Here is a 19,825-nt window from a genome sequence, read left to right on the forward strand (position 1 = left end):
CTGTTTACTCCGTTCACACATCCATCCATCCATCCATCTACACACCCATGTATCCATCCCTTTACCTACCCATCCATCCATCTACACACCCATGTATCCATCCATTTACCCATCCATTTACCCTCCATCCATCCATCTATCCATCTATCCATCCATCCATCCATCCATCCACACACCCATGTATCCATCCGTTTACCTACCCATCCATCCATCCATCTACACACCCATGTATCCATCCATTTATCCATCCATCCATCCATCGATGCATCCATCTACACACCTGTGTATCCATCCATTTACCTATCCATCTATCCACCTATCCATCCATTCTTCCATCCACCCATGCATTCATCCATCCACACATCCATCCATCTTTTATCTATCCTTCATCTATCCTTTCATCCTTCTAGATACCCATCCATCCATCTACACACCCATGCAACCATCCATTTACCTATCCATCCAATCATTCACTCTTGCTTCCATCATCTGCCCAACTACACATCACTTCATCCTTCCACCCTTGCTTCTCCTTCCCACCCCTACCTATCCAGAGTCTTGCATCAATGCTCCCTTTATCCATCCATGCATGCATTTACCTCTCTATCCACTCAGCAATATTTATCAAGAGTGTTCTGTGTCTCCTACAATAAAGCAGTACAGCAAACAGAAGTCAAGTGGAAGAAACAACACACTCAGGTGTGTGCTAGTGACACAGTAGTAACAGAGGGAGATGCTGTCAATGCCATCACGGAGAGTCTAGCCAGTGGGGCAGGTAGACCTGGAACAAGTGGCTACCTGGTCAGGTTCAATGAAGAATTGAAGGAATGAACAAAGCAGCTAATCCCCTTTCCCTGACCCTGCTATGACTTGGGCCCGTAACATCTGAGGATGCTGGAGATTAACAAGCAGTTTTGCAGGTCAGAGGTTGTGCATGCCAGACCCTAGCCAGCTGCATCTCTGGAGTGAGATGATAGGCTCCACATACCCCGCTCAATCTGTCCTCAGCCTCCATGGGCAGCTCAGCCTGTGCCAAGAGCGCTCAAGTACAGGGCTCCCTGCCAGAGCTTCAGCAGAAACAAGACTGGAAGATATGATGGGGCATGGAGCAGGGGACTGGTCACTGGGAAGGAAGTGAAAGACAGGACAAGCAAGAAGGCAGAGGACCAATGACAAGACAGGGATGCCAGGGGAGAGCTGGTTGTAGGCCCCCAGCCAGGACTGTGTGTGGTTTCTGGAAGAAGAGGCACGGGGTGACTTTATCAGGGTCTGGTCTGGGCATTACCCTCTCCACCCAAAGCCCCTTGTGCTTTGCTGGGATCTGGGCTAGCCCCTTACTTGCTAGGAGTAAATGTGGGATTCCTGGCAGCCTCTCTGTGTGTCAGCTGCTGCTGGCCTGGGGATGCTTTGTGTCTGGGCTACAGGGCCTTGCTCCAACTCATTCTTCCTTCATTTGTTCACCTGCTCCAGGGGCCCCTGTTGCCAGCCCCTTGCACTCCTGCACAGTCTCAGCAGGCTGTGGGGAACCTCATCTTGGAGCCAGAACACTAGAGAGAGCCTGGTCCCTCTGAGCCTTTTAGGCTTTTATTACCTCCATGTAAAGTAAAGAAGAGGCCAGGAATCCCCACCTCTGGTGCAGTGTTGATCGAGGAGACATCAGGATGAACCTGAAACCCATGCAGCAGCCAACATGGCTTGGCCTTCACCCGGGAAGGTGAAACTCAACTATAGATCAAGGTGGGCAAGGGGAGGGGAGAGTGATCATGGAAGAATCAACGCGGACAGAGGGTCTCGGCCCGAAGCACCCAGGGGACATCACAACAAAATGCATACCACATTGCTATTATTTTTATTTGCAAAGAGAAGGAGAGACAGAGAAAGATCTTCTATCATTTCCCAAATGTCTGCAGCAGCCAGAGCTGATCTGATCTGATCTGAAGCCCAGAAGCCTGGAACTTTCTCTGGTTCTGCTACATGGGTGCAGAGGCCCAAAGCCTTGGGCCATGCTCCACTGCCTTCCCAGGCCATAAGCAGAGAGCTGGTCAGAAGTGGAGTAGCCGGGACTCAAAGTGTCTCTCATAACAGGATGCCAGCACTAGCAGGCAGAGGAATTAGTCTGCTGAGCCACCACGCTGGCCCTACATTGCTCACATTGCTAATATTACTATTTCTTGATGCAAGCAAGCAGAGCCCTAGGAGGAAATTGCAGTGGTGTGATTTCAATCCCCTGGACAAAGAGCAGGGACACAGCAGAGTGGAGTGAGGAATGTGTTTTCTTACCTTGTGAAGGGCTCGTTTGGTGTCAGGGTGCAGCCTGCCACCCTCTGCTGCTCATGGACACTCCTGGAGGAGCCCATGGGAGTGCATGGTCGAGGAGCCTAGCAGCGTGTGTGGAGCCTCTGCGGTTCAGGCTGGCCTCATTTGAGTGAGCGCTGCAAAAGAAAGCAAGGATGGGAGTGAGTTGGGTTGTTCCTGAGACAAGGAGGGGACTGGGCCAGCAGTGAGGAAGCTACCCAAGAAGCAGAAGTGCCTGAAAGGGAAGGGAAAGGTGTTGCTTTTATACAGCAAAGCACTCTGCCAACACTGACTCAAGATAACCAGGTACTCCTGTGAGTGCAAAGTGTATAAACAGCTCAAGTTCCATTTCCATTTTACCCAGGGTCTCAAATGATGGTCCTGAGCAACCCTGTACTCTACTCCTCTACCTCCTCCGCATTAGCCTTGTCCCTGGAGTGCTACATGATCCCATCTCCAGTCACATCATACTATTTCTGGTAGCAAAACAGCTGCCACAGCTCCAGACTTCACTTCAGCATCTGAACCTTCCAAAAGCACCTGGACAAGCTTTCAATCTCATGTGCTGACTTGAAATAGGTCACAGTGTGCTGGGCCTCCATCCATCACTGAGGCTCAGAGAGAGAGAGAGAGAGAGAGAGAGAGAGAGAGAGAGGAAGTGGTGAATTCCACACCCCGGGCCTGGAAGCTGGCTACATCTCATCCAAGGGGCTGAGGAGCTGGAGGGACCTCCCACACATGGACTGTAGCAAGCATGCGTGTAGGGAAGGGATGTCTGTCCAGGCCCCAGTAGATGGCTGAGGAGTCTGCACCCAGTTGACCATACCCCCTGTTGGTGCAAGGGTGAGTTGGCAGGAAGCACCAGACCCTGCTCAGAGCTCCATTTGCAGGGAGCCCATGCCCAACAGGGGCTTAACTGCAGCCCTGGACCCCTAGCCAGCAGTGTTGTGGGGGTTACAGTTGCTCTCAGGCCCCTGGCCGGGAATGGCTGTACGAGCATCCTGGGGTGGTCTGCCATGGCAGGATCTCTGCTATTCTCAAGGGAGCTACAAACAGGTAATGCTTGGCTTCCTCAGGCCTGTGTTATGAAAAGCTTGAGTTACAAAACGCTCTGGCTATTAAAAACCCGCTACTGACTTTAACGGCAGTAAAATATCTGCTGTTTATGAGTAATTAGCCACTTCTGGAAAAGAGCTCTATTCCTTTAAATTTATGGGGTGCCTTGATTTATGCATTTCATGGGGCGGGTGGGGGAAAGGATGTCATGTGACATCACATCAACCTGATGTAATTTGATGCAAATCAAACGCAGGAGGCAGCATAGGGACCCCTTCTCTCTGGCCTCCTGACTGTGTTTCTGCTTTACTCATTCAGGAATGACTTGGGGGACTATGTGGAAGACCCTTGGGCTACCACTCTTCAGGTGCTTTGGGGGGAGAATTTCGTGCCACTCCTTGAGGGCGACAGAGGCTCCAGTTGTTGAGCTCTCTAACGAGCACTCCTGTGCTGTGTTATGGGCTGGCAGGGTGGCCAGAGAGAAATGCTCCCTGCTTTCCTGGACTTCAAGGTTGGCCTATGCAGCAGGACATGATATAACCCAGATTTTACTCGGATTGCTCCAATCTGCTCTGATTGGAGAAGGAATTGTGAAAAATGGGGAGCCGGAGAGCTCAGGTGTGAGCAAGAGCAGATGTATTCGGGAAGTTCTTTAGAGGAGCTAGATCCTTATTGTGTAGCACAATGGGCAGAGGCAAGAACAATGAAGAGTTTGGGGTTGGCTGTGCATCTATTTCATTTATTTGTACATCAGTTCTTCATGTCTCTGCCTGCCCACCCACCCATCATCCCTCTATCCATCCATCCATCCTTCCATCCATCATTCATCCATCTATCCACCCATCTCTCCATTCACCCATCATCCACTCATCATCCATTCAACCAATCACCAGCCCATCTCTCCATCATCCACCCATCATCCATCCATCCATCCATCCTCCCATCATCCATCCATCCTTCCATCATCCATCCATCCATCCATCATTCATCCATCTATCCACCCATCTCTCCATCCATCCATCCATCCATCATCTACTTAGCACCTAATGTGTTGAGTTCTTTGGAGCTAAGCAAGGAAAACAAGACACAGACACACATCCCCTCTCTGCTGTGTAACCTCAAATGAATCGTAACACATCTTCTGACCCCATTTAACCCAATGGGCAGCTAGTTCCTGAGGTGGTCTCAGTGCCACGATGTCAGCACCATGCCAGTAGCCCATTCCCTTGAAGGGTGCACTGGGAAGGCATGCACTGAACACGTTCCCTAGGTGGTCCAGGGCAGTGGTGGGAAGGGAGTCTGGCTGGGCATGGTCATTTGGAAGACTCTGCAAACATTGGCTTTTGGATCTTTGTCCTTTGTACTGGACTGGAGGCACCCCAGAGCCACAGGGAGAGTCAGTAGAAAGAGGCTGGCATCCACCCTGGGGACCTCATCCTTGGTAACATGAGTGAGGTTTGCCTAGCAGACCAACTTCCTCATTGAGCCTGTGGAAGAATTTCTTGTAGGTTTCTGAAGGTGAAATCAAAAGCCCAAACCATTATCTTGGGACACTAGGGCCGTTCCCATTTCTGTCTGTCTTGAACCTAAGTCTGCAAACATTTCGAATGTTCCACTTTCTAGCTTGGCTTCCTGGAGGTAGCATCCTCTGGGATTCATGAACCCCTGGTCACAGCCCCAGGCACCTGACTCGAAGCAAAGCTGTTTTACCTCCTTCTTCCTCCCTCTTGGCTGTGCCAGGATCCCACAGAGGCAACATGGAGTCCCTGTGAAGTCTTTGGGCAAACATAAATGCAGTTATTTTAAGATGGAAACTTGCTATTATAATTTGCGTTGTTTGGTTTCCCAGTACTGAGTGATGCTTGTATGGTCGCTAGCCCAATTCTATTTCTTCTATGAATTGCCTGGTCTCAGGCCTTTGTGTGCAGATTTCTAATGCAGGTGTTCAACTGTTCCCATCTAAGTGCAAGTGCTTTTAGAATCAAAACCTAATAGTAGTGGCTGTAGATGGTGGAGAAGGAGGAGGGGAGGGAGATGGAAGAGGAGGAAAAGGCGCAGCAGCAGTAACCTTCCCAGAGCACCTGCTCCGTGCCAGGCACCACTTCCAGCGTTTTCCGTCAGTGACCTCATTCAATCAACCGATGACCTTATTACCACCACCGGATCCCAGGTGCGTGACTGATGAGCCGCACCTTGGAGCTCATGAGCCCTCAGTTCTTTTGGAATAAGGCACAGTTTGCTTTTTGTCAGCAGCCGCTGCCAGTTCCCCTTTGTCACACAGAGCCCCAGAAAAGGGACTCCAGTGGGAGCTCAAAGAGGCATGGTGGCCACACGGGGTTGGCTGCAGCAGCAGCTTTTGCTAACTGCCTACAGCTGGCAAGGCTCACACCTCCACAAGGCGCTCCTGATGTTTAATGATCCCTGGAGTGTCCAGAGGGCTTAGCCTTGGGAAATGCCTCCTGGCCACCAGAAGCCTGGGAAGGGAGGGCAGTGTTTAGATGGTGACAGTGAGCTACAGCCAGCTCAGGACAGACAGACCTTGCTCTGTTGGCTGGGCACAGTCTGGGAACGGTGTGGAAAAATGTTTATGGTAATTTCATGCTTCCTTTAGCTTTTGGCATCAGTGATAGGTCAGGGCTGGGCTGGGCTGCAGGCAGTAGTTGACCTATTGGTTCCCACAAGGGCGGCTGTGATGCCAAAAAGGGCCCTGGTCCCAGTGTTATGCAGGTTGGGGTGCAGGTGTGGTTGGTGGAAGTGAGGTCAGTCTCCTAAGGTCTGTCGCCTGGCACGGTAACCCCAGGTACCCAGGACTAAGGAGGCTGTCACTTATTCAGTCAGGACCTCTGCTGCTTGTCTGTGAGGTGTGTTGTGGGCACTCGGCAGGGACTTGTTGTCCTGCATGAGCTGGCACCTGTATTCCTGACTTTGGGGGCATGGGAGGGAGGTGCCAGTGAAAGTTCAGAGTGGAGAGTGTTGCTCCACAGGCTCAGCTGGCCCCGGGCTCCTGCTGTGAGCTGGACATAGAAAAGACATGAGGAATATGTGGTCATTGCCCCAACAAAACTCCCTTGGTGAAACTTTCGGCTGGAGCACAATGTTCAGCTATCCTCCGGGTCTCTTGTGGCAGGTATTCTGGGCCTATTGCTCCTTTTGCTGGTGAGCTCTGGGATGGCAGGCTGTGACTACTTGACCTCTCTGCTGAGCCCAGCACAGGGCTGGTGTGCAGCAGAGAGTTGGAGATAATGCATGGAGGTTTGCACGAGCTGGTGTGAGGAGGCATGGGAGAATAAAGGAGAGTATAGTTTTGGTCAAGCAAGTGGAAGGGCCTGGTGTTCAAACCAGCTGGCCCAGCATTTGCAGGCTCCTGTCACCTGGAAAACACTGGGTTTGGGTCCAATGTGACCCCAGGGGTCCCTGAGAGGGCGCAAGGCTGGGGACATTTGTGTCCTCGTTCGATCATGAATGTGCTTACTGAGTCATGTAGTAACTACTCATTGGGTGTTTCCCCTGTGCCTGGCACAGGGGGCATCCTGTGTGGGTGAGGGTCGCAGTCTGGCCCTTTCAGAGAGCTCGACAAGTAACAAGCAGAGCCAACCCGTATGTGAAAGCTGCTGTGAGGGATGATCCCGGGTACCATGGAGACAGAATAGAAGGCTCTGCTTCGCACCTGAGCACATTTCATCTGTCCACAGATGACAGGCCACAGGGACAGGTGATGAGGATTGTGGGGAGAGGGTTCAGACCAGACAAGGTAGGGGAACGCACAAGAGGACAGCAGTCCCCCTCTCGGTGGCTTGACACAGGGAATACTCTTTGAAAACCAGGTTGTGACCAGATGAGCCAGAGGAGCCTATGTCTTCCAGTCCTTTCCTCCACCCCATCTTTCCTGAAGGTGGTTTAGAAGTTGCACTTATCTTCAGGGACCATACCACCCAGGACTGGACCAGAAACGCCTAGCAGCCTGCAAGGCTCCACATGCCTAGCTCTCAGCAGAGTTGCCCCATGGACCTGTCTTCCCTCCCCGGCCTGGAGACTGGCCCAACAGAGGGTGACCGATGCAGGCACTAGAGATGCTGTTCTAGAGACCCCAATTCCAGAAGGGACCGAAGCTCTGAACTGGCTCTGCCAATCCCCAACTGTTGGCTTCAGCCCAGTGGTTGCAGGCGTTGGTCAGGCTTGTGCAGGCAACTGTTTTATGTGGTAACCACTGTGGGTACTTACAAGGTGATTGTCTCTAAGCCAGGTCTCTGACAGGTTCCCTGCGAATAAATGTCCCTGGGCCAACTTCTAGGAATATTTCAAAATCAAGCTCTCTTTAATCACTCTGGCATATAGGCATCTTACATTATCTTTAGTTTTTCACTGAATCAAGTCTGAGGTCTGTGTGAGACGAAAATAAACCGTGCGGCATGAGCTTGGAGCCCAGAAATACTCGGATGTAAGTGGCTCTAATTAGGGGTAAAGGGTGTGTGTAGAGCTGCAGGTCTGGGTCTGCTCCCTGGCCCTGTCACCCGTGGCCTCCTCTCTGTCCAGGCTGGGGGGCTGTGTGCTGAAACTGATGCCCCCTGCCTGGCCACGTCAGAGCGGGGAGCCAAGGCGGGTTAATAGGGGATTAAATCTCTAACTTCCTGCCACGACCGAGTCTGTTTCCAAAGAGAAGAGAAAGCCAGGGAGAGGAATAATCAATATACTTTGTGACAACTGCTGGTGCCTTTTTCACTTTTGTCTTACAATTTTAAAGAATCACTAAAAAGGATTTTATAAAGGCTGAAAGACGGAAAAGTAGGCTGAAAGAGATAGACAGGTTCACTCACCAATGCCTGCAGCAGCCTGAGGCTGGGCCAGGCTGAAGTCAGGCCCTGGACGCTCAGTCTGGAACTCCCAGATGGGTCACAGGGACCCAAACACTTTAGCCATAACCTGCTACCTCCCTGAGCGCACATTAGCAGATGCAAGGATTTAACCCAGGCTCCCCGATTTAGGATGTGAGTGTCTTGGGTAGTGTCTTAATTGCTGTGCCAATCTCCATCCCCCCAGGGGTCATTTCAGAAGTGAACCATTTGCTAGGAGTTGACACATCTGAGACAGTACTTCAAAAATTTGCCGAGAAATGGAATCAGTAGATAGGTTTATTTTGTTACCTAACATTATTGAAACCCATGCATTTTTTTTCTTCATATGGTTTAAAGCCATTGTGTGCTTTCTGGAGACATGGCTCGGCCCAGCTACCTAAATGGAGACCCTGTGGGACTGGTGGGAGAGTCTTGTGTTCTTGGGACCTCATCCTCTTGATATCTTTCTTCCAAGAACTTGATCGCAGAGCTAAGATGGCTCCCACCTGTAGCACAAGCTTACACATTAGGCTACTACTCTGTCAAGAGTTTCCTGAGCCTCAAATATAAAATGCCCTTTGCATGCATGGCTTTGCATTCAAGTGTGCTCCTAGCCCACCATGCCTTTCTGTCCCCCCTCTGCCTCTGGGAACATTCATTCCATTTGTTCCATCCTTGGTCTACCTTTTGCACATGCTGGTCCCTTTGTCCCATGTACTCCTCCTTCTGATTACCCGGTGACCTGCTTCAGTCTGAGCCAAGGAAGGCCGGGCCTGTTGCACCCTCTGTCTTGCTTATCACTCCTGCACACCCACCCAACGGCCCAGCCTCCCAGCATGCTCTGGGCTTCTCCATCTCAGCCTCTGACCTCAGCCTGTCATCTCCACGGGCCCATTTGTCTTCCTCTCCCTGAGTCAATTTTCAAAGGCAAGGTCTTGCTTGTAGATCTTCAGATCTGCTCATTTCTTGTCAGCTAGAGGCATTAAAACATGTTGTTGAATAATATGAATCCTGCTTTACAGATGCACCAGTGAGATGAGCCTTGAGGTGCTTTTTAGAAAACGATTGTTTTAGGGGTCAGTCTTGAGAGGTTGTAGGCAAAACCTCCTGCAATGCCTGTGTCCCATGGCATTGGCTTCAGTTCTGGCAGCTCTGCTTCCAATGCAACTCCCCGCTCACGGCCGAAGAAAAGTAGCAAAAGTGCTTGGGCCCCTGTCACCTAACTGGGAAACCTGGAAGACGTTCCTGGCTGAAGTCTGGCTCAGTCCCATCTGTTTTGGCCATCTGGGAAGTAAGTCAGTGGATAGGAAATCTCTTTCTCACTCTCTCTCCCTAAAACTATGGCTTTCAAATTGATCAATAAATCTTTAAAAATTGTTTGCTTTATTTGGGAGAGATAGAACTCCTGTCCATTGGTTCATCTCTTAAACACCAACATTGACTGGAGCCAGGAGTCAGGATCCAGGAGCCAGGAGCCAGGAGCCAGAAGCCAGGAGCCAGGAGCCAGGTGTTCCATCCATGTCTTCTACGTGGGTGGTAGGTATCTGACCACCTGAGCCATCACTGCCCCATCTCATGGCTGCATTGGCAGGAGGCAGAAGCTGAAGCCTGGAATTGAACCTCCCATCTGGGTTATGGCAGCTTAACTATTGGATGAGAAGCCTGCCCTGGAAGTACTTTTAATACCTGTGTGTTGTGTGCCTTGGTTTTGTCTTCCACCTCCGGGCAGTTACTGCACTCCCACTTCAGATGGTTTCTGGAGCCAAAAAGCTATCTAGACCATGTAATGAGCCTGAACAAGGTTACAGCCCAGGTAGAGCCTTCTACTGTGCAAATGCCACATTTTCCTCCCACCATTCTGTTCACATTTAGAGTCCTGTGAAATAATACAGTTAATGGCAACCCATTTTAGAGAGAGGGGAACTGAGAGCTGTGGTAGTACCCAAGATTAGACAGATACCAATAGAAAAGCAGCCAACTGAATTCACATTAAATGGGCCTTTTAGGGGCTCTTTTTTCCCCCATCACTCCAGTCCATGTGGGCAGTAATCCCTGTTAGTGGACATGACTGTCAGACCTATAAGACAGCAGAAGAATCTAAAAATGAATCTTTGTGTGGCTCCCTGGTCTGCTAATCTGTGAGTGGCTGACTTGGCATGTAGCTAGAGCTGCCAGTGTCTGCCGTGTTGGCCATGGAAGATGCCTACTCTCTGGAATGCACTGTGTATTTCTGCTTCCTGAGCCTGCCCAGGGCTGTGGCTTCCTTCCATCCTTGCACCTTGTAAATGGAGCAACTGACAACTGATGGTCAATGCCAACCCATAAAAGAATGCACATGGCGTGGCCATCCAAAGCTGACACATCCTTAAGCTCATCTTGCCTGAGCTCTGGCATCAGGCTTCCCTGTCTTCGGTTCTGGCTACAGTTCCAACCCAGACTCCAAAAGCCAATGTGATAGAGGCAACTCTTTTACCCTGGACATTTTTGAAATCATTCAAACTGTCCAAGAAGGGGATACCTTTCATTGCTCTTTCAAGCCCTAAGGCTCATATCGCACCCATATAGAACCTGCCTGGGACTTTGGGTCTCTGTGCTGGGCCGGCCCGGCTAAGTCAGGTTCAGTGTTTGAGGCAGTGAAAGCCTTGGCGTTGGCCAGTGTTCCCTCCCCAAGGGGAGGTTTGACCACAGCTCTCCAACTCGACCGTCCTGGTTACCCAGTTTGTCAGAGCCCAAAGCCTGATTGGGATATCACATTTTCATTAATGAATTCAGCAAGGATTTAACCATTTCTGGCCCTGTCTCACAGCATTGTCTACCCATCAGTCAACACAGAACAGGTCACCCGCGTTGCCCTCCTGTTTATCTGTTAATCATCTGGCAAATAAACCACTCAGGATCCTGCCCACCTCGCTAATGTCGGTGATGTAATTTGTTTGGATGCCCAAATGTCACCAGCGTTGATTGTAAGAGATGAAAAAAAAATGTACTTGCTCAGCATAGCAAGCTCTAGGCCAAAATGTAAGCATGAAATCTCTGGTTTATTTTTGTAATAATGTTTACAGCTGTTTAATGACCCTGAAAAGGTTCCATAGTCGGGTGTTCTGTATTTCTGAACAGGAGTGTATTATGCTTAAAACAACCTGAGTTAAACAGCTTTGGCTGCAACAATTGGGAAAATAGTCTTTAATAAGGAGCCCTTGTGTTTGAGGTGAAGTTTTCTTAATTGCAGTTTCCTCCAAGTGTCTCAGACGGCAAGGTGGGCTACAGGAAGGGATGGAGGGTCACTGGACAGAGCTGTGTGTGATGAGCCCATCTGGAGTCAAGTCCGCAATGTTGCCTGCAGCCTCCCCTTGCCATGAACCCAAGTTCCAAACCTTGCCGGCGATTGGGAGGAGTGGGGTTCCTGCAAGATTTGCTAGGCAGCACTTTTACCCACGTTGATTTAAAAAAAAAGAAGGGGAGGGGCGGTATTTAGTTGTGCTTGGCTAGACAACAATATTCGATTTTTAAAAATCCAGTTGAAATGGTTTTTTTGAAAGTCATTTTATTTCCACACTATTCTTTTTTATGGTATAAGGATAAAATTCTTTCATGCAACTTACTGGCAAGATCTATATTTTTTGGACTATTCATAAGTCTTTGCTTTTTTTCCCCTGCGCTAGCAAAATGGAACTGTGTTTTTGTGTAAAATTTATTTAGACTCATAGCAGCTGGCATTTCTGGTGTCCCGATAGTTTTAAATTTCATTCTGAGTGCAAGATACAATTAGGGTCTCTATTGGAAGAGTTAAGTGAAAACTTTTGTCATTGATATCACAGGAAATAGTCTTGAAGACAGAAATGCAAAATCAAAATAACTATTAGCACCGTCAAAAGCCTCTGAATGGCTCGCTGTACCTGCTGTGGTGGGGGTGATGAAACAGAATGGGTTCTGATAAATCTGTATCCCCAGGGGTGGGTTGCACCTGCCGAGACTGCCAGTGTCACAGGATGGGAAACTGCAAAGCTTGGGAAGGGATGTCTAGGACCTGGGTGCCTGCACCAGGGGCCCCTACCTGCCTTCAGAGATGGGGCCCTGGCTCGCCTTTCCATACCCGGGTGAGGAATGCTACAGTGGCACAGCCTGGAGCCTGACTCATCATCAGAACTGACCTCTGCATAGCAGGCCAGCCTGGCACTCCGGAAGCGTCACAAATGGGGTCACATGCTGTGGTGTCTCCGTGTTGGATGGAGGATGCCTCAGACACACAGCCCTTGATGCTGGCCTCTGTCTGCCCAGCCTCTACAGGGCGGTAGGTAAATGACCTGCTTCCGGTCCTCCGTCAATCAAGGATTACTGCTCCTCTCCCTCGCATGCTCAGGGCTGAGGGGCCGTGCCCAGAAGGCCAGGGGCGAGCTCTTCCCATCACTCAGGGCTGCACTTACTTATGCTTAACGGTACCGAGGTTCTTGCTACCCAGTCCAGAGGGTGAGAGGAGTCACTGTTGACACAAGGCTACCCAGAGGGTCCCCAGGATCCTGGTCTGCCGTCTACTGGCCCCAGATATCTTACTATGCTACTTCCTTTCCCCCTCTCCCCCCCAGCCCTTGAGCCCAAGTGTGCCCTGTTCAGAAACAGGGCTGTGGAGTGAAGGGCGTTCCGAGCAGGTGTGGCAGAGCAGTCCCTGGGGTGCCGTGTTGCTCGGTGTGTGTGCACTTCCTCCCTGTTTTTTAGGACACATCAGGGGAGGGTACAGGAACAAGGACCCTGTCCATCCAATGACTGTACCTGCTCCAACATCTCCAACTTTCACAGTTGTACCCAGTTCTTTCATGACAAGAGAAATGACCAACTGGGTGTACATTTGTAGAGTGTCGCATGCTGGGGAACCCTCACTTCTCCCACAAGACACACTTGATGGTACTCACACACACACACACACATGCATACACACCCACAAGGCACCTGCGTGTCCACACACGCACACACATACACTCATGCACAGACATGCATACACACACAGACCTCTGTACGCTGTAGCTGCTGTGGTTTCTCCCTCCTCACATTCTGGAGTGAACATTGCAGAAGCCTTTTCATCACTTCCCTGTTATTTGTGGTCTTGCTGGCACTGGCCCCTTGGACCCACAAGCCCTTGGGGGCAGGTACACACGGAAGGACTCTGCCAAACATTTACTGAATGGCTGAGGTCAGGGGTAAATGAATTGTGGACGGGTGAAGTGTCAAGGCTGGAGAAATTGGGGCCGACCCAGGTTTTGTGAGTCCCAGGCTGGGCCTAGGGCCAGCTCGTCCTGCCTCGGCTGCTTGGCCCGGGGACAGCACACCAATTACCCCATACTCTTTCCAAGAACTCACACTCCCCTTTCTTGCTCTGGGTCGAACAGCAGGCCTCGGTCATGACTGACTCCTTGTAGCAGCTTCCACGGCACCTGCTGGCAGAAGCAGCCAGAAGCAGGGAGGATTCTGAGATGACCGTGTGACAAGGCCCTGCTGCCCAGTAAGGATGGTTTAAATTTCTCCCAAGATCAGTTGAGGGCCCAAGTCCATGATCTTAGGAGCATTTGACTAACTTCGGTAACCCCAGGGACTCTCCCGGGCTAGGTGCTGTCTGTTTCCTGATGTCCATTTAGGAATGGGCCAAACTTGGGTGAGTCATCATAGGCTGGTGTAGGGTCAGCTTGTCCAGGGCAAGGGCTGGGTGTCCCATCTGGGTGGCAGTCAGGGTCCCTTCAAGGCCTGACAGAGTCTGAGTCTACATACTCTTGAACTTGGCGCAGAAGCAGAGGTGAGCATGGGTCTGTTGTAAGGCTTACTTCTCTTCGGGGCTTACTTCTCTTGTGCGGTCTGTTCATGGATACCTTCAGTCAGAAGATCCTGAACCCACCCGGTGCTAGTTCTGTCACAGGCCCCAGGGCTTTACCCTGAACAGGCGGACACACTCTCTGCCCTCAAGGAAAAGAAGTACCACCATGGAAGGGGCAAGAGCAACACTTTTCTAGTGCAGAGAGCTGGGGCGACACATTCTAGAACATTCTATCTTTCCTTAACAGAGGCGTTGGCAATGGCATCTAAAGGCTAGTTTCTTAAAGAGGCTTAAGAAGCTTTGTTGAACCTAAAAACTGAATAGTTTTGGATCAGGCTGAAACAATTTCATGCCTAAACAGAGCTTGAAAACTCCAGTGTTCATTATTTGATGAGTTGAGTAGTGTGTGTGTGTGTGTGTGTGTTATGGGGGGAGGTCTTTCACTTGATACCCCTCATCCAACCTGACTTTCACTCCCTCACTACACTGCATACCCCACCTCCTCTGCCTCCTGTTGAATCGGCATCAGTCCAGCAGCAGCAGCAACCCAAAAATAGCCTGTCTTCCTGGAGTCGTGTCTTCAGAGCTGGCCAACTGGGCCACCCTTGGACACTGGCCAGCGCTGTTGGCTTTGGTCTTTCCCAACTTCCACAGAGCTATTGAGTGGAATTCAGGGTCGTGATACACATTTTCTCGGGAGAGGAATTTGCAGCTCTGTGGGACCAGAGGATGGAGAAGGGATTCCACATGGGGTGCTGGGAGCTGCTGCTACCTGTCTGGGGCCCCCCCGGCAACCTCCACACTCTGAGCCTGCTCTTCCATGCTAGACAGTGAGTGGCAGAAGTCCTGGGGCTGCATTGGCGTCTTCAGGAATTAGGATAGGAGCTGGTCCATGTGGTAGGCATCAGGCAAGTTTGTTGAATGAATGTAAGAACTTGTATGGGAAATCAGCTCTTTTCTGATCAATCTGCAAAATGGATCTTTAGAAATATTTGAGTGTAGACTTCAGCCAGGCGTTAGAAGGAAAGTATGAGTCTCTCTCTCTCTCTCTCTCTCTCTCTCGTGTGTGTGGTGTCACTGTCTGTCGCCATTCATGGACTCAGCTGACCCTGTGCCAGGGCCATGCGCCCTCTCACTCCTAGAAATAAATGTGAATCTTTTTGTTTCCCACCTTTGCAAGGTTCTCTACAGTTCCCCGTGTCTGGTGTCTGGCCAAGGAAGTCAGGTTTCTTGTTGCAAACCCTGCATGCCACGCACAGTCTGTCTGGTGGGAGACACAGCAGGTGACAGACCCCCTTACAGTTGTATGCACATGCTCCAAAGTTAGGTTGCGCATCCTGAGAGATCTCTTGGCTCGGGAATAAGTCCTGGTTGGGGTCAAGCACTGACTCTGAACCACTTGGATGACACTTCCAAACTTTGGGATGCAAAGAGGAGAGAGATACAAAACCTTCCCCGAGGCAGGCACTGGACACGGGCTCCTTCAGGTGGCAGGCACAGCTAGGAAGAGAAAAACTCAGGCTGGGGTCGGTGCCTTTCTGAGGGGGTCTGCGCAGCAGCCCTTACCTCTGCGCCACCTGAGCAGTCTGGCCGTGACTGTCCTCCACAGGCTGAGAAGGGGGGGCAAAGAGGACTATTAAAGACAATTACACACGCCAGCTTTGAGGGCTGGTGTTGAACAAACAGCTTTGAGTTCTAATTTTCTGCAAACCACAGACTGCAGGTACAATTTGTACTCATTACTGTATAGTGGGAAAGTTATTAAAAACACTCCAACTTGTTGGAGACTTCCTATGGCATCAGACCTGGATTTTAATTGGTTTTTATCTCATTCTATGAAAGATCTCTTTAAGCCCAATCAAAGTCCCTGCCCCGGATTCCGTGCCAAGTGCAGGAGAGGGAGCGTGTAGGTAGGTTGTGAGTCGTTGCCTGGTCCCGAAGTGGGGCAGTGTCAACAAGCAGCTAGCTCCCAGAGAGCTTATCCTCCTGGTGGTGGGTACAGTTACGAAATGACAAAGTAACAGTGTTTCGTAGCAGAAGGGTTAAATCTTAATCTCTGAGGTTTGCAAAGCTGCTACTCGCAGTCTCCTTAAAATTTAATATACCTCGTTAATGCTTCCTTGCAAACACTGAACGATTTTTATGATTATAATCATGTGTTACAGCACCTAGTACTGTTTCTAAGCAGCATACTAATCAGCTTAATGAGATATTACTGCACTTTTTGTTGACTAAAGCAAAATCCCTTTTATTGTTCTAAAGCCTGTCCTTTACTTTCTTTTTTTCCCAAAACATTATCTTGTTTTATTATGTACCAGTAAATATCATGGCATTGGTGTGTATGTGTCTATTGGGCAAATCATAGAACGATCTCTTTCGTCTCAAACTGGAGAACATACGGACTCTTAGAACACTAAAACAAAAGTTCCAAGGGACTCTGGGCTTGTGGTGAGTCCTTTCTGCTCTCAGACAAACTTTGGACAGCAGCAGCAGCAGGCACAGGTGCCACCGCGGGGTGGGAGGGGAGGGAGGCAAGGCAGAACATGCAGACCCTTGATGTGTTATGAGGTGTCAAAAGTGGTAAAACATTAATAATTTAAATGTGGAATGAATAATTGCAGTCTGTAAATAGAAGATATAGGGAAGACGTTCCATCGCCACAACCAAGTGGAGGAGCGATGCCATGTTGCATAATTGGCATTTAATAATTCATTTTTATTATTGTTTTTGACCATCATTCTGGAGCACGTAGATGAGGCACAGAACTCGGCACCAGCAGATAAACTGTGGAGTCATTGGCGCCGCGGTTCCCGCGCACTCAACTCAACTCTTCCTCTTGTCTTCCAGGGATGGAAGAAGCGAGCCTGTGCCTTGGCGTGCCCTCCGCGGCACCGGAAGCTGAGCCCCACCTGAGCAGCTCGGTCCTCAACGGCCAGTATGCCATGAGTCAGAAACTGCACCAGATCACCTCGCAGCTCAGCCATGCCTTCCCCGAGCTGCACGCGCGGCCCGGCACCGAGGAGAAGGCCCCAGCACCCCTAGAGGAGAAAGCACATGTACCCCTGGGCAGCCAGCCCATGGGCAGTCAGATGGCGCTGCTGGCCAACCAGCTGGGCCGGGACGTGGACACCAGCCTCAACGGGCGGGTGGACCTGCAACAGTTCCTCAACGGGCAGAACCTGGGCATCATGTCGCAGATGAGCGACATTGAGGATGATGCGCGCAAGAACCGCAAGTACCCGTGCCCGCTGTGCGGCAAGCGCTTCCGCTTCAACAGCATCCTCTCGCTGCACATGCGCACGCATACGGGCGAGAAGCCCTTCAAGTGCCCCTATTGTGACCACCGTGCAGCGCAGAAGGGCAACCTCAAGATTCACCTGCGGACCCACAAGCTGGGCAACCTGGGCAAGGGCCGCGGGCGGGTGCGCGAGGAGAACCGCCTGCTGCACGAGCTGGAGGAGCGGGCCATCCTGCGGGACAAACAGCTCAAGGGTAGCCTGCTGCAGCCGCGGCCGGACCTCAAGCCGCTGCCACACGCGCCCACGCAGGCCCCACTGGCCACCTGCAACCTGGCGCTGCCAGCCGCCGCTGCCGCCGCCTCTGCACACAGCGTGCCGGACGCAGCCCACCCGGTGCCCTCCCCTAAGGCGGCCAGCGTGCAGGAGGACGCGTTGGTGCCTGCGGCCGGATTTCGCTGCACCTTCTGCAAGGGCAAGTTCAAGAAGCGGGAGGAGCTGGACAGGCACATCCGCATCCTGCACAAGCCCTACAAGTGCACGCTGTGCGACTTCGCTGCCTCGCAGGAGGAGGAGCTCATCAGCCACGTGGAGAAGGCGCACATCACGGCCGAGTCGGCCCAGGGTCAGGGCCCCAACGGTGGTGGCGGCGAGCAGTCAGCCAACGAGTTCCGCTGCGAGGTGTGCGGTCAGGTGTTCAGCCAGGCGTGGTTCCTGAAGGGCCACATGCGCAAGCACAAGGACTCCTTTGAGCACTGTTGCCAGATCTGTGGCCGGCGCTTCAAGGAGCCCTGGTTCCTGAAGAACCACATGAAGGTGCACCTCAACAAGCTGGCGGTGAAGAACAAGTCGCCCAGTGAGCCCGAGGTGCCCGTGCCCATGGGCAGCATGTCCCAGGAGGCCCATGCCAATCTGTACTCGAGGTACCTGTCCTGTTTGCAGGGCGGTTTCCTGGCGCCGGACAAGACGGGTCTGAGCGAGGTCGGCCAGCTGTATGGCAAAGGGGAGCTAGCCATGAAGGACAAGGAGGTGTTGGGGAAGCTGCTGTCGCCCGTGTCCAGTGTGGCCCACGCCCTCCCCGAGGGCGGTGGCGGTGGCGGCGTGGGTGGCGACAAGCACTCGCTCTTGGGCTGCCTCAACCTCGTGCCGCCCCTGAAATCCAGCTGCATCGAGCGGCTGCAGGCAGCTGCCAAGGCTGCCGAAATGGACCCGGTGAACAGCTACCAGGCATGGCAGCTCATGGCCAGGGGCATGGCCATGGAGCACGGCTTCTTGTCGAAGGAGCATCAGCTGCAGCGCAACCATGAAGATGGCTTGGCCAACGCCGGCGTCCTGTTTGATAAGGAGAAGCGGGAGTACCTGTTGGTGACGGCTGACGGCTCCAAGCAGAAAATGCCTGCCGAGCTGGTGCACGGCGCTAAAGTGGGCAATCCCAGGGACTTGCCGAGTAAGCTTGACCCTTTGGAAGGCGGCCGGGAGTTTCTGTCCCAGGGGCTCAGCCAGGCGCTCGACTACAACCTCCAGGGGCCCGGGAACATGAAGGAGAAGCCCACCGAATGTCCCGACTGCGGCCGCGTCTTCCGCACCTACCACCAGGTGGTCGTGCACTCCCGTGTCCACAAGCGAGACCGCAAGGGCGATGAGGACGGGCTGCACGCGGGCCTGGAGGAGCGGCGAGGCTCCGGGAGCGACCAGGAATCCCAGTCTGTGAGCCGTTCTACCACACCGGGCTCCTCCAACGTCACCGAGGAGAGTGGGCTGGGAGGCGGCCTCTCGCAGACCGGCAGTGCCCAGGAGGACAGCCCCCACCCCTCCTCGCCTTCTTCCTCAGGTAGGTAGGCTGCGAGGGCAGGCCAAGCGGCTGGCAGAAGGGCTCGGCCCAGGGCTTGCAGGTTCTGCAGGCACCCGCAGTGCCCCTGGGTTCTGAGGTCAGTGTGGCTGGGAGGCAGGTGGTGGGCGGGGTGAGCTGAGTGTGGAGCCATCACAGGCCTGCTTCCCCTCTCTGGTCTGCCCTGGCACACTGGCTGATAGGAGACGCTGCGGCTCCTCCTCCCGCAGGCTGGGGATGGTCAGGTGGCACCATGTTGAACAGCAATGAGGACACTTGTCCCTCCCTGGTTGCTGTCCAGCCCCAGCTACAACCTGACCCTGTCCACTGTGGCATGCAGACCTCTGCCCTGCATGGTCTCCCCCACCCCCTCAGCTTCTCCTACTAGGTCTCTCTGCCCCAGACCACCACCTGGCTTTACCCACCTGGTGGGTGGCACCTGGAGACAGAGGTTTACAACACAGATGCCTGACTGCCTGTCTTCAACTGTGCTGCTGTAGAACACAGGCGTTACGGCGTTAGGGGTCTAAAACAGCAGAACGGAAGATCTGTCGTCCAGATTGTCTGTGAACTAGTGAGGCTTCCTGGTCCCATCTGAAGACACACTACCCACTACACACACACACACACACACACACACACACACACACAAACACCCATGGTTACTAAATTAAAATCACTCCCAAACAGCAGGTAAGAGGTTGCCTTCATCCGTATTTCCAAAGTCCCTTACTAATGGATAGTAAATTGAAAGTTATATCTCTCGCCCTTTATAAAG

The 19,825-nt window shown here is 52.0% G+C and overlaps 1 protein-coding gene across 2 annotated transcripts in view; it reads left to right on the forward strand.

Annotated features, from left to right (window-relative positions):
• ZNF536 (zinc finger protein 536) overlaps window positions 1-19,825 on the forward strand; it is a 370,703-nt gene that overhangs the window by 124,227 nt on the left and 226,651 nt on the right. The window contains exons 1-2 of one of the 2 annotated variants that reach the window (XM_004595001.3): window positions 11,020-11,201; window positions 16,831-19,050. In XM_004595001.3, the coding sequence (XP_004595058.3) occupies window positions 11,129-11,201; window positions 16,831-19,050 (2,293 nt within the window). In that variant the 5' untranslated portion in view covers window positions 11,020-11,128. Of the gene's footprint in view, window positions 1-11,019; window positions 11,202-16,830; window positions 19,051-19,825 lie in introns of those variants that run through there. The other variant, XM_058674846.1, reaches the window with a different exon arrangement.

This window comes from Ochotona princeps, chromosome 16 (genome assembly GCF_030435755.1).
Source record: "Ochotona princeps isolate mOchPri1 chromosome 16, mOchPri1.hap1, whole genome shotgun sequence".
NCBI lineage: Eukaryota > Metazoa > Chordata > Mammalia > Lagomorpha > Ochotonidae > Ochotona > Ochotona princeps.